The following is a 20,573-nucleotide window of genomic DNA, read 5'->3' on the forward strand; positions in this document are numbered from 1 at the left end:
AGGGTTTCTCTGTGAAGTCCTGGCTGTCCTGGAATTCACTCTGTAGACCAGGCTAGGCCCCAATTCAGAGATCTGCTGCCTCTGCCTTCTGAGGGCTGGGACTAAAGGAGTGCACCAGGACCTACCTTCAAGTCATTTTTTAAAAGATTTCTATTATTATTTTAAGTGTGTGTGTGTGTGTGTGTGTGTGTGAGTGTGTGTGAAATGCATGTGAATGTAGTTGCCCAAGAAGGCCAGAGCTGCCTCTTTAGGTTCAAACTCCCCTACCTAACTCCCCAGCTCCCACCAAATCTTTTATTTTTTAATTTTTTATAAATTGTCTTTGTGGTTGGAGAACTTTGTCTATGTGCTATTGATTCCTTGATTTTTTTTCCCCCTTGAGATTTGCTTTGGGAGTCATTGAGGAACGCACACTGAGCTGCGGGTGAACTTTGGTAGCTTGTGAATGTGTGTGTAAATGGGAGTGGTGGCTTTGTCTCTTCTAGGGAAACACTCTCCCCGGAAACTCCTAGGTCAATGGCACTGGCATGCTCATAAGTGTACAGCATAATGAACTGGGCCAGGCCTTCAGGCTGGAGCGACGTGCTTCAGGACACACATGACTAAGAGTACCCCAGAAACCAATTCAGACACTTCCAACTGATATCAGGTCGACTTACTTTTGTGGCTACAATGACTGTGCCCCTGAGTCACTCACTGGGAAAGGGTGTGCCCAAAGACCAGCAATTACCCAAGTAGTCAAGGGATTAAAAAAGTCATTGAAGAAGACGTCGTCCTCCTACAAGCTGATGTGCAACAAGGAAGGGCCTGAGCCTCTGCATTCAGACTTCCTGCTGGATGCAGGTCGAGCTGAGGAAACAGGTCAGTACAAGACCTGCTTTTTTGTTCTGTGTGACCTTGACCTCTCTGAACCTGCTTTTACTAGGAGAGGCAGTAAAGGTTTTGCTTGTTTTATTTTTGTTTTAGAGACAGGGCTTCTTTGTGTAACAGCCCTGGCTGTCCTGGGACTCCCTCTGTAGACCAGGCTGGCCTTGAACTCACAGAGATCTGCCTGCCTCCGCCACCTGAGTGCTGGGATTACAGGGGTGCGCCGCTGAGTCCAGCTGAGAGGTGATTGTTAATAACTTGGATTGAGATGTACCTAGGAGATTTGTAAGGCACAACTCTAGCTGAATCTGGGAGGGCATTTCCACACACTCCAGCCACTACCAGCTTCGGCCTCGTCTCCACCCAGAGCATCAGGGCTCTGGGAACAATGACAGAAACCCCGGGAGCTGTGAAGCAAAGCGACTCCTCCCTTTATAATCGTTTTTCTTGGAACCCTGGTCAGTGACAAAAACTAACACAGGTAAGCAACTGTGCCCTCCCTGCTGGTCAGAGTACAGACGGAGGGCCAGCTTGCTTCAGCTAAGGTCCTTTCTTTGGTGACGGACCGTCCACCCGCCCTTATAGGGAATCAGAACAAATCTGGGCAGGAGCACAGTGTCTGGTTGCCAAACCCATCAGATACATTACAAAGCAAACGTTTTGTCAAAACGAGAGGAATGTGACGCTTCGCTTTCTTTTTCTTTAAAGGGTTCTTTTCGTTAATTCTGTTATTAAAATACAAAAACAGGCCTCAGCGGAAACATACTGGCAATGCCAGGATGTCAGGCGCCTGACTGGGCTGGGGTGGAAGTTTCATCTGTGTGGCCAGGTTATTTTGAAGCCCTGAATCTGGGACGAGGACACCAGTGTCTGAGGGGAGAGCGACAGGCTGGCTCTTTGAGGCTGGGGGCACCTGGGACCCAGAATTGTGTTTGGGCAAGAAAAGATGTGCCGGCTCCGAACGGTGAGCGGTCACTTCAGTGGCCATTCCTACTGCCACTCCAGAGCAGACAGGACCTCTTCCAGTTGTCATGGTCTCAATGCCTTGGGAGGCAGACGCGGCTCAGAGCCAAGTCCCCTGACGTTACCCCTTAGATCTACACGGTCTTCAAAGGCCTGCACACCAGGGACTGTGTAAGCTGCAGAGAAACCCAGAGCTCAGGAAAGCTCACTGGCCCAAGGTCACACAGCCGTCAGTATCCAAAATCCAGGTTTCCCGACTCCTGTGCAGCCCCGTTGCCTTTGTGTGGCTTCTGCTTCCATTCTTATTTCAGCCTCGAAGAGGCCAGGGCTGGTGCAAAGAACAGTACAACCATACAGGGCAACTGGCAAAAGAAGGTAGGCCTTCCCAGTTCCCGGGACCTGTGTTTTAGATTAAAACCAACCTGGAAAGGGTAATGCTCTAAGTTTTCACAGGATGGTGTGAGATGGGGGAATAATGGCCAGGGAAACTGAGCAACTGCCTCAGGGCACCTTCTAGTTTTCCTCTCCTTTTTAAAATCAATATGTATGTGTATGCATGGTCATGAGCAGGCAAGTGTGGTCTTGAGGTCAGAGGTCAGATCTGAGTGTCTTCCTCAATTATTCTCCACCTTATATCTGATACCGGATCTCTCACTGAACTGATTCAGCTCAGCTGGCTGGCCAGCAAAGCCACGGCTCTTCTTGTCTGTCCTCTCAGCTCCGAGATCACTGGCGGATGGCGCTGTGCCCCAACTTTTCACGTGGATGCTGCCAATCAAAAATCCTCATGCTTGCATGGCAAGCACTTTACTGACTGAACTGAAAGTTAACAGCTTATAAACTTGTTTTGTATGCAGGTGTGTTTGCCTGTGTGCGTGCGAGCCGCAATGCCTACCTGGTGCCCATAGATCTAGGTCAGAAGAGGCCATCTGATCCCTTAGAATTGGGCTTATGGATGGTTGAGGGCTGCCAAACCCAGATCTCCTGGATGAGCAACAAGTGCTCTGAACCACTGAGCCATCTCTCCAGGCCCAAGAATAAACTTTTTTTTTCCGCCTGTACTCCAACTTCCTGTTCTTAAAAGTAAAAGAGCCGGAGAGATGGGAGGAGAGGGGAGCATGCAGCATGTTCGAGATTATGGCAAGGTTCCAGAGATGAAGGGTGGTGATGACTTCGAGAGGCGGGGAAGGTATTTCCTGTCACTGAACTCCTCTCTTCCAGTAGCGAGGAGGCTTAGTTATGTTCTGTGCCTTGTAGTGGTAAAAGCAGTAAACAAAAGCACAGGCTCCCAAGGCTCTGCTGAAAATGATTTTTCCACCCTGATTAGAAATATTCTCCCCAGCTAGCCTCCTTTTTTCACGCGTCTTGCCTTGGTGCCTCCGGAGCCCTTCTCTAGGACACTGTCCCCAAGCTGTGTAGCTGGGTGCTGGCAGCTGAAGGAGGGCAAAGTCCGCAGGGGTAGGGGAGACTTTCTCGCTGACGGCTTGACCTCTGCTAAGAGGGCAATGGAGCTTTATTAAGGAAGTTAAAATGCGTGAAATTAATTAGGTTTGAGGTAAGTGCCGGGCTGAGAATTCTGATCTTTGGAGATAGAGACCCGAGTCTGGAAACTGGTTCAGACTTTTCAGCCTCATTGAGTGATCTGGGCAGGTGGCGATGCGGGGTTGAAGAGCTGTGAAAATCCAAGAATGGTCCCTCCCAATCCCAGCTTTTCAGAGGTGGCATGGTTCTAAGAGCCTCCTAGCAGCAGCCCGAGTCCTACGGGAAAGCTAACCCAGGCCAGAAAAAGATGCACATTTCTTAGAGACAGGCCCCAGCTACTGGGCCTGCGCGCTCAAGCCCCAGCTCTAGCCTGGAGTGTCACTTGTAGACGTGGGGGCTGTCATGTGACTGAATATTCTGGCAGGCAGCCACGTGGCTCTAAAGCCTGGAAGAGCTGTTCCCAGCTGATCCTAGTGTTTCATTTTTATCCCCATTTGGATTTTTTTTTTTTTTACATGTAAATTTCTTTCACACACAATGTCCCCATTTAGTCCCTCCCTCCAAGAGCGCAAGGAAAAGCCGAACTGCAGGCATTCACTTTTAAAACAGTCCCGCTTGTGGCCAGGCTGAGATGGGATGCAGGGACCTTACGCCAGTCTTGCTACGGCTGGTGGTACAGCCTGCAGACCCGGAAGTGTGTATGTGGGTGTGGGTGAGAATATCCACAAGCATTGGTTGAAAGGGGAGGAAAGGCTGTGAGTAGCCGTGCCAACAGCCTCCCTTAATGTCATTGGCTGTTTAATATGAGGAGCCAGTGTGCTTTCCTCTCCTCTTAAACTGCTTTCAAGGTGGCAAGACAAACGTATGCCTGGATAGGACACATCTGGGGTAGAGACCCCAGGAAACTGTCCCTTAAAGGAACACGGTCCCCAGTCGACAGAAGGTAGAGGATGTGGTGGTGACGTCATTCTCATGGAGGCGGATGAGTCTGTTTACAGTGTGCCCGGGATGAACATGCTGCCGTCAGGTCAAGGGTGGCCGGTCAGCCGGGCAGGGCTTTCCCATTTGGAGTCCAGGAATGAAGCAAGCACTTAGATATATAATGCCAGCTTTTGGGGTCCCGGAACAGAGGTTGAGTATAGGGCTAGAGGGGGCTGCTGTTCAGCTGAGAGCACGGAAGACACTTCCGGAAGACGAGGGTGAGGCTGGACCTGGGAAGCTTTGGGAATAGGCTCCAATCGACCACCTTAGCAGCGAAAGGCCTTTCGGAGCAGGCGCAGTCATGTGGATTTTGACTGGTCTTCAGAACGCACTACCAGCCATTTTCTTCTACCATTTAATGCCATTTCCTGCATTAAAGTTCTTTCATATCCCCCGCGTTTAGCAGCTTGAGGTTCAAAGATCCTGTTTGCTCTTGGTATTTGAAGTTGCTAAGCCAGCATCAGAGATGACAGCTACCACCAGGATGAGGGCACATCCGGAAGAGCTCCTGGACACTTGGGAGGGCCAGCATGGAATGGCAGCGGCTGTGGGGGCAGCTACCCTGGGATACCCTGGGGTAGCCGGCACAGTCACAGCTTCCAACCTCATCCCCTCCTCGAGGGCTTGGGTTAACTAAACTTTCCGCCTACAGGAAGCTTTGAGCCACAATCACTGCACTTAAAAACTTTCTGTGCACGTAGCAGCACACTTTAGGGCTTTCTTCTGTCATGGAGGACACCCTGATGTCTTTGCTTGGCTAGCCAGTAGCACCTCTCAGGTTCACAAAGAGGCTGCTCAGCTTTGACTCTCAAGAACCTTAAAAATGGGTTTACTGGAAAGCAGAGCTAAGATGTGTGTGTGTGTGTGTTATTCTTGAATGAGCAAATGCATGTACTTACGATGTAGCAACTGACCAATTAACATTCTCAGTGGATGACAATTTGCACGTCCCTCTATTCATCTCTTCTTTCACAGTGCGGGAGTGTCACTCTTCTCTCCCTACCCTGCCTCCGAACACAGATACCTGGCCCCTCCCCTCAGTCTGGCCTTCCACTTGCAGCTGACTCCTTCAGCACAGGCCGGCAACATCTAGGCACGGTGATAAAGTGCCACCGGTATCTATACATGGATAGTGTGGGACCCGAGCACGCAGGTGCCTGTCCTATGAGATGCAATGAAAGCAGAGTCAGGATGCTCCTGCCATCGCCACTTCCTGCCGCAGCAGAACGCTCTCCTGACCCACACCTGCCAGACTCGGCTCTGTGGCAGAACCCACACCCACAGGGGACTGTTATTCTGGCAGAACTCCCATTTTCAACCACTAGCCTCCCGGCTCAGTTCAGTTCAGCTGGCTCCTTCCACAGCTGACTTACCTCCCTCCCTCCTAGGCCACATGGCTGCTCGTGAGGTCTTGGTGGTGGACTTCTTAGAGATTATGCCAAATAATAACAATAACATTAAAAAGCTACCTAGTTTAAGGATACACATAAGGAAGGGCTTAAGGGGAAGCTACTCCTGTTATGCTACATGGTACATGTTGTCAGACTGTCTTCTAAGTATTTGTGTTTGCAGCCATAGATCAGCACTACTCTCAGTCTTGGTCAGGGATGCTGCTTCTTCTCGATGCTCTTGTTCTTTTTTGTCTTCCTCCTTTTTCTTTTTCAGACGTGTGTGTGTGTGTGTGTGTGTGTGTGTGTGTGTGTGTGTGTGTAATAGCCCTGGCTATCCTGGAACTGGCTCTGCAGACCAGGCTGGCTTCACACTCACAGAGATCCACCTGCCTGGGATTAAAGGCATATGCCACCAACCCGACAGAGAAGCTTCTTTTTTGCAGTGGGTAGTGGTTAGTCCCTAGATTCACAAATGATCGAAGTGCTGAGAACAAGTGGCTACCGAGCGCTCAGCCCTATATGAGACACGTTCATCATACTATTGTCCCCACCCACCCACCTCTCAGAGGCCCTGGGGACATCCCAGAAGAGGGGACAGGGAGAATGTAAGATCTGGAGGACTCCGATGGAGGAGGACTCTGGTGGATGCAGGGGACTCTATATGGCTGTTGCATCCATGAACTCAGAGATGGTATCTGCACAAGATTGGGCCTGACAAGACTACATCAGGAAGAGAGGAGGGACACATGGGGCCTCACCCCTAGCTGAGGAGCTGTTGCCATTGCTGGGGTGGGGGTGGGGGCTGTCTTTTTTTCTTCAGTCTCTGATAAGTTGCCTGTGCTCATGTGAGGAACCTAATTAAACTCTGTGGGTATTTAAGAATAAAACAAAACCTGTGAAAGGGGGAAGGCAAATTGTTGGGAAGAAAGGGATTTGGAGGGAGTGGGGAGGGGCTAAGAATAATGGGGGGGAATAGATGTGATAAAAAAATATGTTCTATACATGTATAAAGTAGTCAAAAATACATTTAAAAATTAAAGAAATTATTTTGCATTAGAGGAAATCTACAATTTTTTTTTTTTTAAAATCTATTGCTAGGGATGGGAAGCAGATTTGGAAAAAGACATTTCAATCTGCTCTGAAAGTCTAAAATTCAAGGCAAGCTAGCTCATGCTTACTGACACTCCACTACACGGAAACCATGTAGGGGCCATGTTTCTATAGTTACAGACTTGACAATGGATGTTCAAGATGGCAGGGTGCTAGTCCAACTCCCACACTCATGCAAACCCTGGGGGGTGGAAAAGGTCGGCCATAGTTCCGGGAGAGAGGCTGTCAGGCTGGCATACAGTACCCAGAGCCACTGGCTCTGGGAGTGGCCGAAGGAAGGCCTGAGCTGATCCTCTCCTGCTTTGCTCTTAACCAGCCACCCAGAGTAACTAGGAGCCAGGTCATCCAGAAAAACCATTGAGCACTGAAGAACTAGAGCCCAGAAGAGCAAGATGAAGTGAAAGGGGCAGAGGGGAAGAGGGGAGAGAGCAGAGAAAACTATAAGGTGAAACAAAACAAAACAAAAGTAAACCAAACAAAACCACGGGGTGGCTCTTCTCCTTCAGCTGTGAACCAACTACCGATTACAGCTGTTTTCTATGACAAGAGTATTCTGCCTTTCGAATAATAAAGTTGAGGATTCTGGACATAAAGCCAAACCTTCCAAGGAAGGAAATTAATATTTCCTTAATAGCAAGCATTCAAGGGAAAAAGCACAAGTTGTTTTTTTTTTTTTTTTTTTTTTTAAAGATACCAAGTAGAGTTCCCTACCCAGATAAAGGTGACTTTAGCTTTTGTTTTGTTTTGCTTTAGTTAGGATAGGACACCCTGTTGCTAGAGAAGCATGATCCACCCTGGACTCTAGCAAGGTCGCGGTCACCGAGCCCACTAGAAAAGACAATCATTGTAGGAAATAGGACAACAGAGCTGCTTCTACCTCCATACTAGTATTAGGGTCAAGATCATCACACTCTGACTCCTCGGAACTGTTGGTCTCCTTGGTTGGCAGCATGAAGAAGGGGGAAGAAAGAGAACACAGTTAGAACACGGCAGTCTGGCTAGAGGGAGGAGAATATCAGAGAAGCATGGACATGAGCAACACGGGCAGAGAAACTTCTCAGGTGGGGCGCGGGTTGTCATGGCAGCAGCATGCTTCACAGGGACCGTGGATGCCTGCTTATCACACCAGGAAGAGCAATGGAAGCTGACCGGATGAGGCATGAGTGCTGGCATTAAATTGTCCGCTTTGGCGAGGCTGAGCTTCCCAATTTCTTTTCCCCAAAAGGATCTTGAGGAGGTCTTTGGTTGGTCTTTGCTTGGGAAGGCAAGGCTCCCAAGAGAAAATCAGCGTGTAATTTTTTTTTTCACTGTGCCGAGGCAAAGCATTTCAGAAGGGGTCACCTAGCGAGGCAGATCCCAGGCACATTGTTTCTAGATGGAAGAAACGAAGGAAGGCTCCGCCAAGCTCATGGTTAGTGAGGTAACAGGTAATTTAGAAGCCAACCAAGGCCTCACTGATGTGCCTCCCTAGTCTTCTCACGCACAGCGGTAACGTAAGGGGATTGCTTAAATGGTGATGTGTGAACTCTGGGGAAAAGAAATGAACCTTTACTATGGACACAATGGACCTTACGTGCCAAACCTCTGCTTTCACGAGACCAGGGGTTTGGAGGGTAATCCCTTTGACCTGACTGTGTTCCCAAACCTAGGCTGCTGAGGGGGTACCTTTGAGGAGTTTACTATGAACCAAGCGCCTTGCATTTCTAAGGAAAGAATGCTGCAGATCATTTTGCTGTAAAACATCTGCTTAAACCATAAAAGAAAAAAAGAGAGGTACTTACTTGAATTGAAGGTGCCAGGAGAAATAAAAAATAAAAAACAAATTGACCTTGCATGCAAAAAAAATCCTGCTAAACTACATCCCCTTTGGTCCCCACACTGGGCGGTCCATTAATAAGTAGTCAGTCCCCACCCACCCAAACTGCCTGTGAGGATGCTTCAGGGAGGGACAGATGAGGGACCCAGTTCCGGAACACCTTACTCACTTTAACAGAGACTTTGTTGCCCAGAATATCCTTGGGTTTACGAGGCCCTGTGGCTTCATTTTTACCCGTGTTCTCCACTTCTGCCCGCTTTCTCATGCGTAGAGTATGCCATGAGCATGACTTCCTGTTATACCAAAAAATGCACCAATCAAAATGGCAGGATGGGGCAGAGTGAGATGGTGGGTGGGTTCACCACCACTGTATACTAGATGAGATGCTCCGGTGAGGGCCACAGCTTCAGAGTCCCAAACCTGTGTGTGGGCTTCTGTGGTGGCTGGGGCTGACCTCACGTCCACCTGGAAGTGAGGATGACCTCTGACCCTTTCTGAAAGGTATATCAGGAAAAGTGCAGCATTTGAAAAAAAAAAAAACAAACAGATGGGGACCAGGTCACTAAACCTGGGGAGGGTTCTTTGATCATCTGGCGAAGCCTTCTGGGATTGAGGTGGTGTTTTGACAAAGACATGGTGGATGGGGAAGGATGGGATGGGCATAGAATGGAGAGATAAAGAAAATATATTTTATTCTGTACAAACAAGCCACGGGCACCTTCCACAATACCTCATATGTAAATAAGACCCAACAGAGTGACTCTGAGGCTCCCGTCTTGTTATTTGGGGCATGGCACACTCTCAAGCACTGGGGAACTGAGGAACTGGGTTTTTGAGGAAAGTGGAGGCATTCCCCTCACGATTCTGGAAACTTCGGGGTAGGGTTTCAGCCTTTGACCTCCCCATGGCTCGGTGTTGGTGACTATAGGGCTCTTTTGGTCACTAAAGGGTGCCAGTTTCCCTGGCGGAACAAGGCCCCGTGTGTGTCCAAAGAGGAGAGAGGCGATAGTAGCAATGGTCTCTCACACCATCTTGACTCCTGTCCCACTTGGGGTCTGGGCTCCATTCACAGCTACGGAAGACAGGCTCGGGGCAGAGCATTTGAGTGCTACATCTGTCAGGGTCAACGACAGCAAAAGGCTAAGACCCAAGCAGCATTAGGGACCTGAGCTACAGCCATACTTCATGGTCATGGGGTTTGCATGAAGTTAAGTTTTGTCTGGAGTGAGGCCTGTATTCCCTTCTGTTTCTTGGTTAAATATAAAATATGGAGGCTCTGTAGGCAGGGCTTCATGAAAGAGAACCTTTATGAAGGGAAAGGCAAGCGAGATTTAGGAGGAAAATACCTCAAATGCCTCTCTTCCACAGCATTCCAGAGCCACCAGGAGTCTAAGGAATCCAATGGAGATGTTCTAGAAACAGTTGTCACCTAACATACGGCCTCAGCAATTAACCTGAAGGGGGAAATGTCGTCACAATTGTGTTCTGGTGTGTTCTGGGAAGTGGGATCCTTCCAGAGGCCAGAGCTGGTCTCAGAGGCCCTGAGCAGAAGCTCTTCAGGATCTGCCAGAGCACCTGGCTCCAACTTGTCTACCCCGGTAAGAATCAGACATGGAAGATGCCCCTAGATGACACCACATTGCCGACTACAGACTTTTGTCTCTTATGTTTTATTCCCAAATCCATGTCCCTGGCTCCCCTGGGAATATTCCGGAGTCAGGGAGGTTCCACGCTGAAGAGGACCCCAAGGCAGAAAGCATAGTGTGTGTGTTTGTGCACATGTGTGTGGGGGGGTACGCCTGCTTATCATCACCCTCTGGACTCCTCAGTGTGCCTGGTGAGAAATGAGAACTGTTAAAAATAGTGCAGGAGGAAGATCGGAGGAACACAAGTGGCAGGAGAGGTTCCATTTCAAATTCTTCTTCCCAGAAGGACACGTCACCATGGTTGGGGGAGCTTCCATCTCTTGGCCACAAGCCCAGCGACTGATGTGGACACAGTTTCTGTGACATTTATCCTGTAGGCATCGTTCTGATCCCTGTGGTCACAGCAGGCCAGGGAAGGGGGAGTGAGCGGCCTTTGCTCATTAACACTAACACCACAGGTAGCCAGCTGCTCACCCCCAGTACCACCAGCCCTCGTGAAACTGTGGCTTGCAAGGAACCCACAGGGCTAAGGGGCCAGTGGGCGCATCTGTCTGTTCTCTTTGCCCCTCTCCACTGAGACCAAGACTTCCAAAGGGCTCGGGGCCTGGGTAATGAGAGCACTGCTCATTAAGAGCTACCTCTGTCAGGCTTGGCTACGTCAGGGCCCTGCGGCCTCTCCATCCAAGGTTTCTGAAACAACCATCTCTAGACTCAAACGGCCTGGGCCTGTTTCACCGTGAGGCCACTTCTGACTTCCGTGCTCACCTAGAGAGGCCAGGTGACGTCAGTCCATCCTATTCCCTGACCGAAAAGGGCCAATGCAGGGCAGTTCTGCTGGTGTCACTGCTCTGTCACCTCATGGTGGTGCCTGGGACCCTCCCATGGGTGACCACGAAGCATGGGAAGCTGTGAGAAAAGCAGGCTAATGGTGGCCTGTCCTCGTCACCCTCAGACAGCAGCACCTCAAGGATACCCTGTCGTTGGGAACCCTGTGGATTGCACTGACTTGTACCATTCCCCTTTGCCGAATGAAGTCAGAGAAGACCCGGAGGGGATGCTTAGAGGAAAGGGCAGGGTCCAAGTTTCAGCACCAAAGGCATTTTGTTTACAGGAAAAAAAAAACACACTGCCAAACGCAGTCAACCAACCCATAAAGTATAGAAAAGAAAGGAAAAAAAAACCAAAACAAAACATTTTTACACTCAAAAAGTCTGAGGATAATGAGATGGAGGGAAAAAGGGCCCACTAGTCTGTAACCTCATTAAAACATGCTCATGGTGAAAATTTATTTTACATATTTAAAATAGTACATTTAAAATTATTAGTTACATTACAGGTACAATGATGAACACTGTGGCTCCTCATTATATTGCACAACCTGACTCCATCCATATGGGTTTCTTTAAATAGTGCAAAATGCTTTATACAGGAATGTGTTCAGAAGGGTTTTTATGCAACCAAAATAAGGAACAGAAATATCTTACAAATTACCATGAACATATATTAAAGTGACAGGGGATGAGAGAAATAAAAATAAAAATTACAATCTGTACAGAGGAATTGCCACGGACAACCAAAAAAAAAAAAAAGAAAAAAAATCCCCTCTCCTTTGGGAGAAGCAGCAGGCTCTGACCTGTCCAGGCCTGGCATTTGTGCTAAGGTCATTTTTGGGGTGTCAATCAAAAAATATATATATATCAGTAACTTCATACAATATAAATAGAAGTCCAGTCCAGTGAGTCCTGTGGTGGGTCAGGTGTAGCAACGGAAGGCATGGCTTTTGTCACCTAGGGTCTCAGTAGGGTTCTTTTCTTAACGAGTTCGGGGGGGGGGAAAGAAGGGGAAAAATGAACAGAAAATTATAAACGAAAGGGAGAGAAAATTCACCATCACCACCATCACCGCCACCACCACGACCCCAGAGCCGTCTAGCCTAGACACCCCGAGCTGCGGGCGGTTCCATCGCTCACACCCCAGTTCCACACCACCTGATCGTGAATAAGCAGTGAGTCCCTAGTGTCTGAATTTTTTGTTCTTTGGGGTTTGATTTTTATTTTTTAAACCCATAGACTCCTCTCCTGGGAAGCCATGGAAGCACTTACTTGATGCTCCCATCGCTGTTTTCTGCGGCTGCCGTGGCTTTGGTGAGGGGTGCCAGGATGTTGCCCGGGACCCAGCCCTCTGCTGCTGGGGAGTGATCGCTGGCGGGCTGGTGCACCAGACACATGTTTTGCTGGTTGACGGCGAGGACCTGGACCACCTCCCCTTGGCTCACACAGATTTCATTCTCCTTCAGAGCATAGTAGTCCTTGATGACGGCCATGGACGAGGTCCCGTTGCAGCTCCCCAGGTCGTTCTGCTAGGAGATGGGGGCAAGAGGGCACACAGACACAGGGAGGATGGTTCGCACGGCTTTGCTCTGCGCCCTGTTGCATGGCTAAAGGGCTGGAATGGCTCTCGGGCGGGATAAAGGGCAAGCAGAGCTCTCCTCGGGGAGGACATTCTCGAGAACGTGCTCTGAAAGGACATTTTACGGCGGCACAGCATTACGGTCAAAGTGGACGGCTTCAGCTGGTGCCCGGCGAAAGCTACGGACACACCATCGATGGGAAGCTCCTTTCTAGCAGGCAGCCTTCCTGTTGGCATCCACTTGCTGATGGCAGGGAGGGCCTGTCATCAGCACAGGGGCACGTAAGCACTTGGGCAGAGTGAGGTCAGGGCAAAGGTCAGGTAGGGGGTCACAAGCCTCCTCTACAGAAAGAACGTAGACCCTTTGATGCTACATGGCCCCCCCAACCCCACACCTTTTGGAGACCTCACTTGACATGTAATCCAGGATCCTTGCACCTCAGCCTCCCCAAGTACTGGGACGGCAGGCATGCACCACCACGCCCAGCTCATTTCCTTAGCCTTTGAAGAAGCATCACGCGCCTGCGCTCCTCATCCTGACCCTCCCTGACACAGGGGTAAGAAGAGTAATGCAAAGGTAAGGCCCTGGGCTACTCTGTGAAACAGAGATCCTGAAAATCTCCCCACCACTGCACCTATTGATACAGGAGGCGCTGCCCACGTGACCTCTTCATGTGAGTCTATACCAGGGCAGCTGTACCTAAACAGACCTGTAACTCCCCGGGAGGCCAGGCTGCCTCCTAGGGCATGGTGAGAGCCAGAAAATCTTCCACATGGCTGACAAAATGCCAAAGTGACTTCAACTGATTCACACGGGCAGGGGTCTTTCTAGGGCAGAAAATTATTTCAGGTGATATGATGAAATGGGGGGGGGACAGTCACTGCATGACAGGACTGAACTTATACATTAACCATTCACCTGGACAAAATCAGCATCAATGAATGACTTGGGAAAAGGACTAGGCCCATACAATAGGACCACGTAGGTAAGGAATTGGGGTGTTCCGATTCTTAGACCTAATGGGTTCCGGGGAATACATAGGTCTGAGGGGCAAATTCGCTAAGGTTTAGGAGTAAGTTGGGTTCAGGGTTTGGGGCAGGAACCGAATCATCTGACCCCTGACCTGGTTTGCACTTCCCCATTTCTCTCCTGTTCCCCCTGTGGTTTAGCACAAGGCCAGCTAGCAGACCGCGCCTGCGCGTGGTGCTGGCAGTGTGGACTACAGAGCCTAGCTTCCCCATGCGCTCATCAGTGGACGATCGGCTTCCTCTCGACACATCAGCCAGTGGAGGGTGAGCTCCTGTAGGAGCTGGTGCACGCCACTGTTAGACCGGGGCCGTGTCTTTCCAATATGGCAAACAGGAGCTGCGGTCTAAAGCACCCACTTTCCCTGATGCCACAGGAGTCCCCCCACGTGTGGATGCTAATGGCCCTTTAACACACAGTGTCCCGGCCAGAAGGAATTGGTTTTGGTTCATCGCAAGGAAGGAGAGAGAAGGAAGTGAGACCTGGTCCTATTTGATGGATTGCTCCTGCTGCAGTAACTGGCTGGAGAAGACGCGGTTTCCTTAAAGCGACCTCGGAGGTCTTCGAGGTGGTAGGGGCCTGAATAACAAGCTGCCCGCTCACCTTGCTAGCTTCAAACTTGTCCCCCGGCTGGTGGTAGTCGAACCCGGGACTGCCGTTGGAGGTAGATATCTTCAGGGGTGGCAGAGGCGGGTTGTAGCTGGAGCCCTTGGGGGGCTTCTCTGAGCCCACGGGGACAGAGGAGTAGGGCCTGGGGCTGGCTTGCGGCACTCTAGGCGGCTGGGACCGGATCACGGCTGTGCTCCTTTCCTTCCGCTGATACTCAATGGGCGACTGTAGTGCTGGGGGGGGTTAGGAGAGCGAGTTAATCTACCTTCAGGAATCCCACGGGGGTGTACCAGCACGTATGCTAGGCTGTGTGTGAGTGTGTACATGTGTGTGCATGCGTGCGTATGTGTGTGTGTGTGTGTCCTTCAGAAGGAGACTGCCACTCTGACATTTAGGAAGCACACGTGAAGCACTGGGAACAGGTAGCTCCCAAAATACCTGTCTGTAAGGGTCACAGGTCTCCATGGAAGAGGAGGGGACAGAACAGGTAAGGGAGACGGGGTTGCATGGTGTCTAGAAGGGTCAGTGACGCTTGAGGTCAGCCTGAAGAAGATGAGAGGTGGCTGTGCGAAATAACCTTAAAAGTTTTACACTCAGATCCCGTCACTGAGGTGCGCCTGAGGGACATTAGCAAGCAGATCGGAGAGGAGCAGGCAGAAGGCTTCCCACCTAACTAGAAGCCATTTCCAGGCCAAAGCCAAACAGGAGCTCAGGGGACGTGGAGTGGGGAGAGAGCCAAGCTGGAAAATGAACTAAAAAATGGCAATAGGAGATGAAGTGGCGGCAACTCAGAGAGCGACCAGCTCGGAGGGAACGATGGGAGAGTTCCGGTTTGCTGGGCTAAAAGTCAAAGTTCCAGGTCTGAGCACTAAAGAGGTACAGCCAGGAAAAGCCACCGACGCAGACTGTTGTGTGAAGGGCTTTCGGGGCAGGCACAGTTAGGCCATTTTTATCTGCTGTTTACTGCAGCAACTATTTAAGCAGATTAACAGCTGCTACGGCCCAGCACACAGCGACGGGTGCAGCATGGATTTCTACAGACTTGGCAGGGTCACGCCCTCCTTTCTAAGGTCTCAGGAGGGAAGCTGGGCGGAGGTGCCTGTACGTGTCTGTACGGAGCTGGGTCCTGTTCCATCACCGCATCATCTTCTCTCAAGTGTACCGAACACACAGCAGGCCTGCCAGTGCCCAGCCCCCGAGGCTCCCGGGGAGAACACTGCGGGCGTTAAATGATTAGGTGACGATTACCTGGTTCAGTGATACCTATGACATGGAACTGGGCGCTACGTGCTTATGCACAGTGACTACTCTGAAGCACCAGAAATACTGTTTTTCTTCAATAAACCATGAAGAAGACTAGGCCTGTATTCTTTGACTAGCCTTCACTGGAATAGCTTGGTCTTGAGCTCAGGAAACCTCTCTTTCTCTTACTCAGTCCTGCCGCAATGACTGCTGCAATTGTAGACCTGGACCGCCACGCCAAGCTCAAAGCACGGCCATTTCTGACAGTGAGTTTTTGTCTTTTGGGTTCAGTTTCTTACCTCTGGTCACCTGCCTGGCTACCCCTCTCCCACGTGCCTTTTCCTCCTTCCCTCTTTCGTTGCTGGGGAATGACGGGTAAATGTCCCCTCTGCCACTGTCAAGTCACAGGTTTTAGTTCGGACCCTTTTCTTTTTTCCTTTGCTTTTGTTTTTTTTGAGACAGGGCTTCTCTGTGTAGTCCTGTCTGTCACTCTACGGATCAGGCTGACCTCGAACCTGGAGATCCGCCTACCTCTGCCTCCCAAGTGCTGGGATTAAAGGTGTGCACCACCACTGCCAAGTTCAGACCCTTTTCTGAGACCTACTGCTTTTGCCTTAGACAAGTTTCTTGATGGATCCAAGTCTGTTTTGTTTTTTTTTTTTCTCATCCGAAAAAAAACACCAAAAAACCCAGGATGATAAAACAGCCCTGTCGTGTTGACGTGGGGATTAGGCACAAAGAAACAGACAAAATGCCCAACTCCTGGTGCAAAGGAGGGAATGAAAACATGGGGGCCACTATTGCTAATTCGTTTATTTCTGGTTCTAACTTACTATTTCTTATTTTACTTTGGTTCTGGTATTGCGTTTATTTCTGGTTCTAACTTACTATTTCTTATTTTACTTTGGTTCTGGTATTGAGCCCACCAGAAATCCTTTATAGAATGTAATTTACATGAAGCTACTCTACATATACAGATATTTTTCCTTTAAGTCACACTAGGAACAAGCTGTGTTTATTCAAAGTTGCATATTCAGAAATTGTAAGCTGTATAGCTTTCAGTTCTAACCTGTGCTGTTTAATTGTCGGTGTTTCGGACAAAAAAACAAATAAAAAAGAATCTTGGGAGCTTGTAATGTTTCCCAGTGACCTTTTCCATGTTGGGAACATGGCCCCTATATACTCTGGAATCCTGAAATGACATTGAACTTCCACGCCATGGGATCTTGCCGGGCTTGGTGGCACGTCCCAGCACTCGGGATAGGTGGAACTCTATGCGTTCAAGGCCAGCCTGGTCTACAGAATGAGTCCAGGACAGCCAGGGCTATATGAGAAACCTTGTCTTGAAAATTAAAACAAACAAACAAACAAAAAAAACCCAACCAAACAAACAAAAGTCATGGGATCCTGTTTATTCACGTGTTCAATACCCAGATGACTTTTTTTTCTTAAGGTACTTTTTCCTCCCTTAGTGCTGGGATTACAGGTATGTGCCACCGTGCCTGTATAAAGGTACTTAAAGAAAGAAAAAGTGCCTTTTTAAAGGCTTTCAAACCCAAGAAGACCTCATGATACATGCTAAGCAGGTACTCAATCACTGAGCTATGTCCCCAGTCCTAATCTTTTGTTTAAAGATGAAAACATTGTGTCACTTTCTTTACCATGGAGGAAAGTGACAGGGCAGGGTGGGAGCCATGCTGTTTTATGGCAGGTCCTGCTTGCCTACCCGTATGCCCAGCATGGGCAGAACAGATCTAGCTCTAGTCTCCTCTGCAGAAAATGAGCTGGGCGGGGCACGGAGAAGCCGTGTGTCCTACCCAAGGTCCTCAGCTAGGCTGGGACCTCTTGCCACAGCATTATCTTTCCCCATAGCGTTCAGTTCCATGCTGGATTCCTAATGAATGCTATGCTCACATCATCGGAAGGACTGTAGAAACTCCACTGGCAAGAAGAGGGGCTGGACCGAGGTGGGGCCCATGAGAGTGTGTGCGTAGGTGCAAGCACACATGGCCATGTGCGAAAAGTCTCAAGAGAGGCAGGAAGCGCACCCCAACGGGGGCCAGCGTTATGTGCACATATGTGTTTGAGTATGGGTGGCAACCAAAAAAGGTACATGTCAAATCCTTGCTACTGCGCTGATAAGAAGCAACGGGGTACCTGGGGTTTGCAGACACACCCAGGCACGTATGTACGGGGACATGCGGCCGTGTGTCCAGTGCAGATCTCACAGGTCACACACCTGAGAGTGACGCCCTTATGTGTCTGTGTGCTGGTAAGATATTCACTCACTGCATTCCTGGTCCCATTTCACCTTCAACTTCAGGGTCCGGCTCAGGAGAGCAGTAGTACCTGCCAGCTGTCCACCTCCACTCACAAGCTAAGCTAAAGGTGAACCGGTACCGGCAGGGGCGGAGGCGAAGAAGAAACGAGACAACAGTTCTACTTCACCTCTTACGGGTGCCTGTAGGGTCCACGTTATCTGAGCAGCCACCAGTTTGTGGTGGGAGGTTTGGGAACTCCTGAGGTAAGCTTAGCAACTGTTTCTCATTTGAAGGGGGCAAGGCCAGCTAGATGGTTAGCTTAGCCAGGCTCTCATCTGTTGGGAAAAGGGGAAGAAGGATTCGAACTGCTTTACCAAACTTCTAGTTGCCTCAAGAGAGTACCAGCCACCAGCTACAAGGTGGAAGGACAAAGATCATAGAACTCGGGGGCCTACAATACAGCATGTGCCTGTCTTATCCTTTCCCCCAAATTATTACCAGTTGACAAAGACAGACATACACCGTGTCTGACAAACAAGTACCCCTTTCATTAAAAACACCAGGCTTCCTTCTCACACCTATCCACTCCATTTATACCTTCACGTTAAGAGGCTTCTGAAGTGTCTCTGAAACTATAGCTATGCTTGGAGACCAGACAGAATGTGGCCTGGCCTCGCAAGTCTCCATGAACAAAGTCCCCAGGATGCTCAGTGGCAGGGTTCCTTGAAACGGCCTTGCTAGAAGCAGGCGCATCACGTACCATTTAAGAAGTCCCTCTGTGTCTCTAGGACTTGATTGATGTCCTGCACCCACGCCTGCTGGATGTCTGGGTTGGCAGCTTGCAGAATGACCCTTTCGGAAGTCTCCCTGTTCATGAGTGCAAATCTGCAGGGGTCATTGTCGACATTTTCTTCCAAGACCAAGTAATTCATCTGAAGTAAAACAAGTTTATCATTTTCATACTTTAAGGAGTTAAAATTAATCACACCCTACTACTATATTTCATAGTTGTTTTTTATTACACTTACACTTTTTTCACTTGTATTTACATATCTATATCTATCTGTCTGTCTGTTTGTCTATCTATGTTTTGACTGCGTGTGTGCCCTGGCATCACATTCATCCTTGGTGCCCATACAGGTAGGAAGAGGGCATCAGATCCCCTAGATCTGGAGTAACAGATGGTTGTGAGCCACCATGTGGGTGCTGAGAACTGAGCCCAGGTCCCCTGGAAGAGTGACCAGTGCTTTTAAGTGCTAAGACATCTCTCCAGCTTCTCTTTCAAAGTTTTTAATCTCAGGAGAGGCTTTCAAATTTACTCTGGATCAAGGGGTAAAGACTCAAGCTTGCTCTGTCTTTGGGTGAATGACACGCATGGGCGAACCTTCAAGACCGTGCTGGGCCTGTCACTGCTTCTCATCGTGATCACCAGTTAGCTTCAGCCCCCCCGAGATGTTCCTTGCCCCATTGTACCCCCACTGTCCCCTGTCACCTTGATGCTCCTTTTAAACATGTAGCCTGGGGTGAGGGATCCTTTCCGGAGTAGTTCACTGAAGATGACGATCTGCTCAAAGAGAAACACCCGCCTCTCCTTGGTCCGGGACTGCATGCCGGCATCCAGCTCGATCACATAGAACGTGTCTTGCTGCAGAAGCTTGCCCTGGGCGGTCAGGGTGCCCTGAGGGAGACAAGGGTCCAGGGGAGGTCGTGAAAAGCAGGGAGACGGAGTCAGCTCTCTTGGGCTATATGCTTCCTACCTCTGGGGGATGTAGACGATAGAACCGATATTCAAAGTCTTAGAATTCTAGCAAGACACTGAATTGGGATCCAATTACTCAACTGTCATTTCTTTGTTTATATAAAGTTGTGTGAAAAGGGGGGGGCTTAGGTGACAGAATCAACAAGAAATAATGCTCCCCAAAATGCCAGAAGAAAACAGCTAAAAAGGAATAAATGATCTTGGCATTACCTTTTTTTAACTTTTGAGTCAGAGCTGCACTGTTATAGCTGTGGCTGGCCTGAAACTCACTATGTAGACTGGCCTGGCCTTGAACTCTCAGAGATCCATCTGTCTCTGTTTCTTAAGTGATGGGTTTCAAGGTGTGGGCCACCTTGCCTGGTGCTTTCCTGGTTTGTTTGTTTGTTTTCTTTTCTTTTCTTTTTTTTTTTTTAATTAAAAGAGAGTAGCGATGCTTAGAGCTAGAAGTGGCCTATCCTCCCTTGTAGCTTTGACAATCTTGTCCGCCTGGCTTCTCTGTGGCATGGGACAAGGACCCGGGGCACTCTCATGGTGACCAAAGAGACTGATACAGACAGAATCATAAAGAACCAGATGAAGCGGGCCCCTCTCACATCCTTGTATGATTTAAGACAGGGATACTCTGAAGTTTTAGTTTCTTGCTAAGACTGACAGGTGAGGTTGGGGAATATAGATCAGTACCCTATTTCACAAGGTCAGAATTATTTCTCTGGATCCCGTGATGCTTCTTAGAACAACTCCAGCTACTCCAGCTGGGGTATGAAAGCACATCTATTTGCCAGCTTCTAACCAGGTCCCCAGAGACATTTTTAAAGGGAATGTGCCCATGCAGACGCCTATCAGAAAGCCTCGTTATTTATCATTTATTTATTTAATTGCTGGGCACTAAGAAGACACTGGCATCTGGGCTGGAGGTCAGAGGGTCTATGAAATACACTCTTCCTTAGGGACAACTTTGGCCCCTTGGTGGAAATGTCAGTCATGCCTTGCACGTGATGCCCTATTCCAGG

The 20,573-nt window shown here is 49.3% G+C and overlaps 1 protein-coding gene across 29 annotated transcripts in view; it reads right to left on the reverse strand.

The window, feature by feature from the left end:
• Kalrn (kalirin RhoGEF kinase) overlaps positions 1-20,573 on the reverse strand; it is a 582,551-nt gene that overhangs the window by 26,812 nt on the left and 535,166 nt on the right. For 12 of the 29 annotated variants that reach the window (XM_060370291.1, XM_060370285.1, XM_060370295.1 and 9 more), the window contains 6 exons: positions 19,297-19,482; positions 18,565-18,736; positions 14,296-14,534; positions 12,359-12,615; positions 8,780-8,903; positions 7,672-7,731 (listed from right to left, as the gene is read on the reverse strand). In XM_060370291.1, coding sequence (XP_060226274.1) covers positions 7,672-7,731; positions 8,780-8,903; positions 12,359-12,615; positions 14,296-14,534; positions 18,565-18,736; positions 19,297-19,482 — 1,038 coding nt within the window. Of the gene's footprint in view, positions 1-7,671; positions 7,732-8,779; positions 8,904-10,264; positions 10,649-11,513; positions 12,068-12,354; positions 12,616-14,295; positions 14,535-18,564; positions 18,737-19,296; positions 19,483-20,573 lie in introns of those variants that run through there. The other 17 variants (XM_060370303.1, XM_060370302.1, XM_021640283.2 and 14 more) reach the window with 7 other exon arrangements.

This window comes from Meriones unguiculatus, chromosome 17 (assembly GCF_030254825.1).
Source record: "Meriones unguiculatus strain TT.TT164.6M chromosome 17, Bangor_MerUng_6.1, whole genome shotgun sequence".
In the NCBI taxonomy this organism is placed as follows: domain Eukaryota; kingdom Metazoa; phylum Chordata; class Mammalia; order Rodentia; family Muridae; genus Meriones; species Meriones unguiculatus.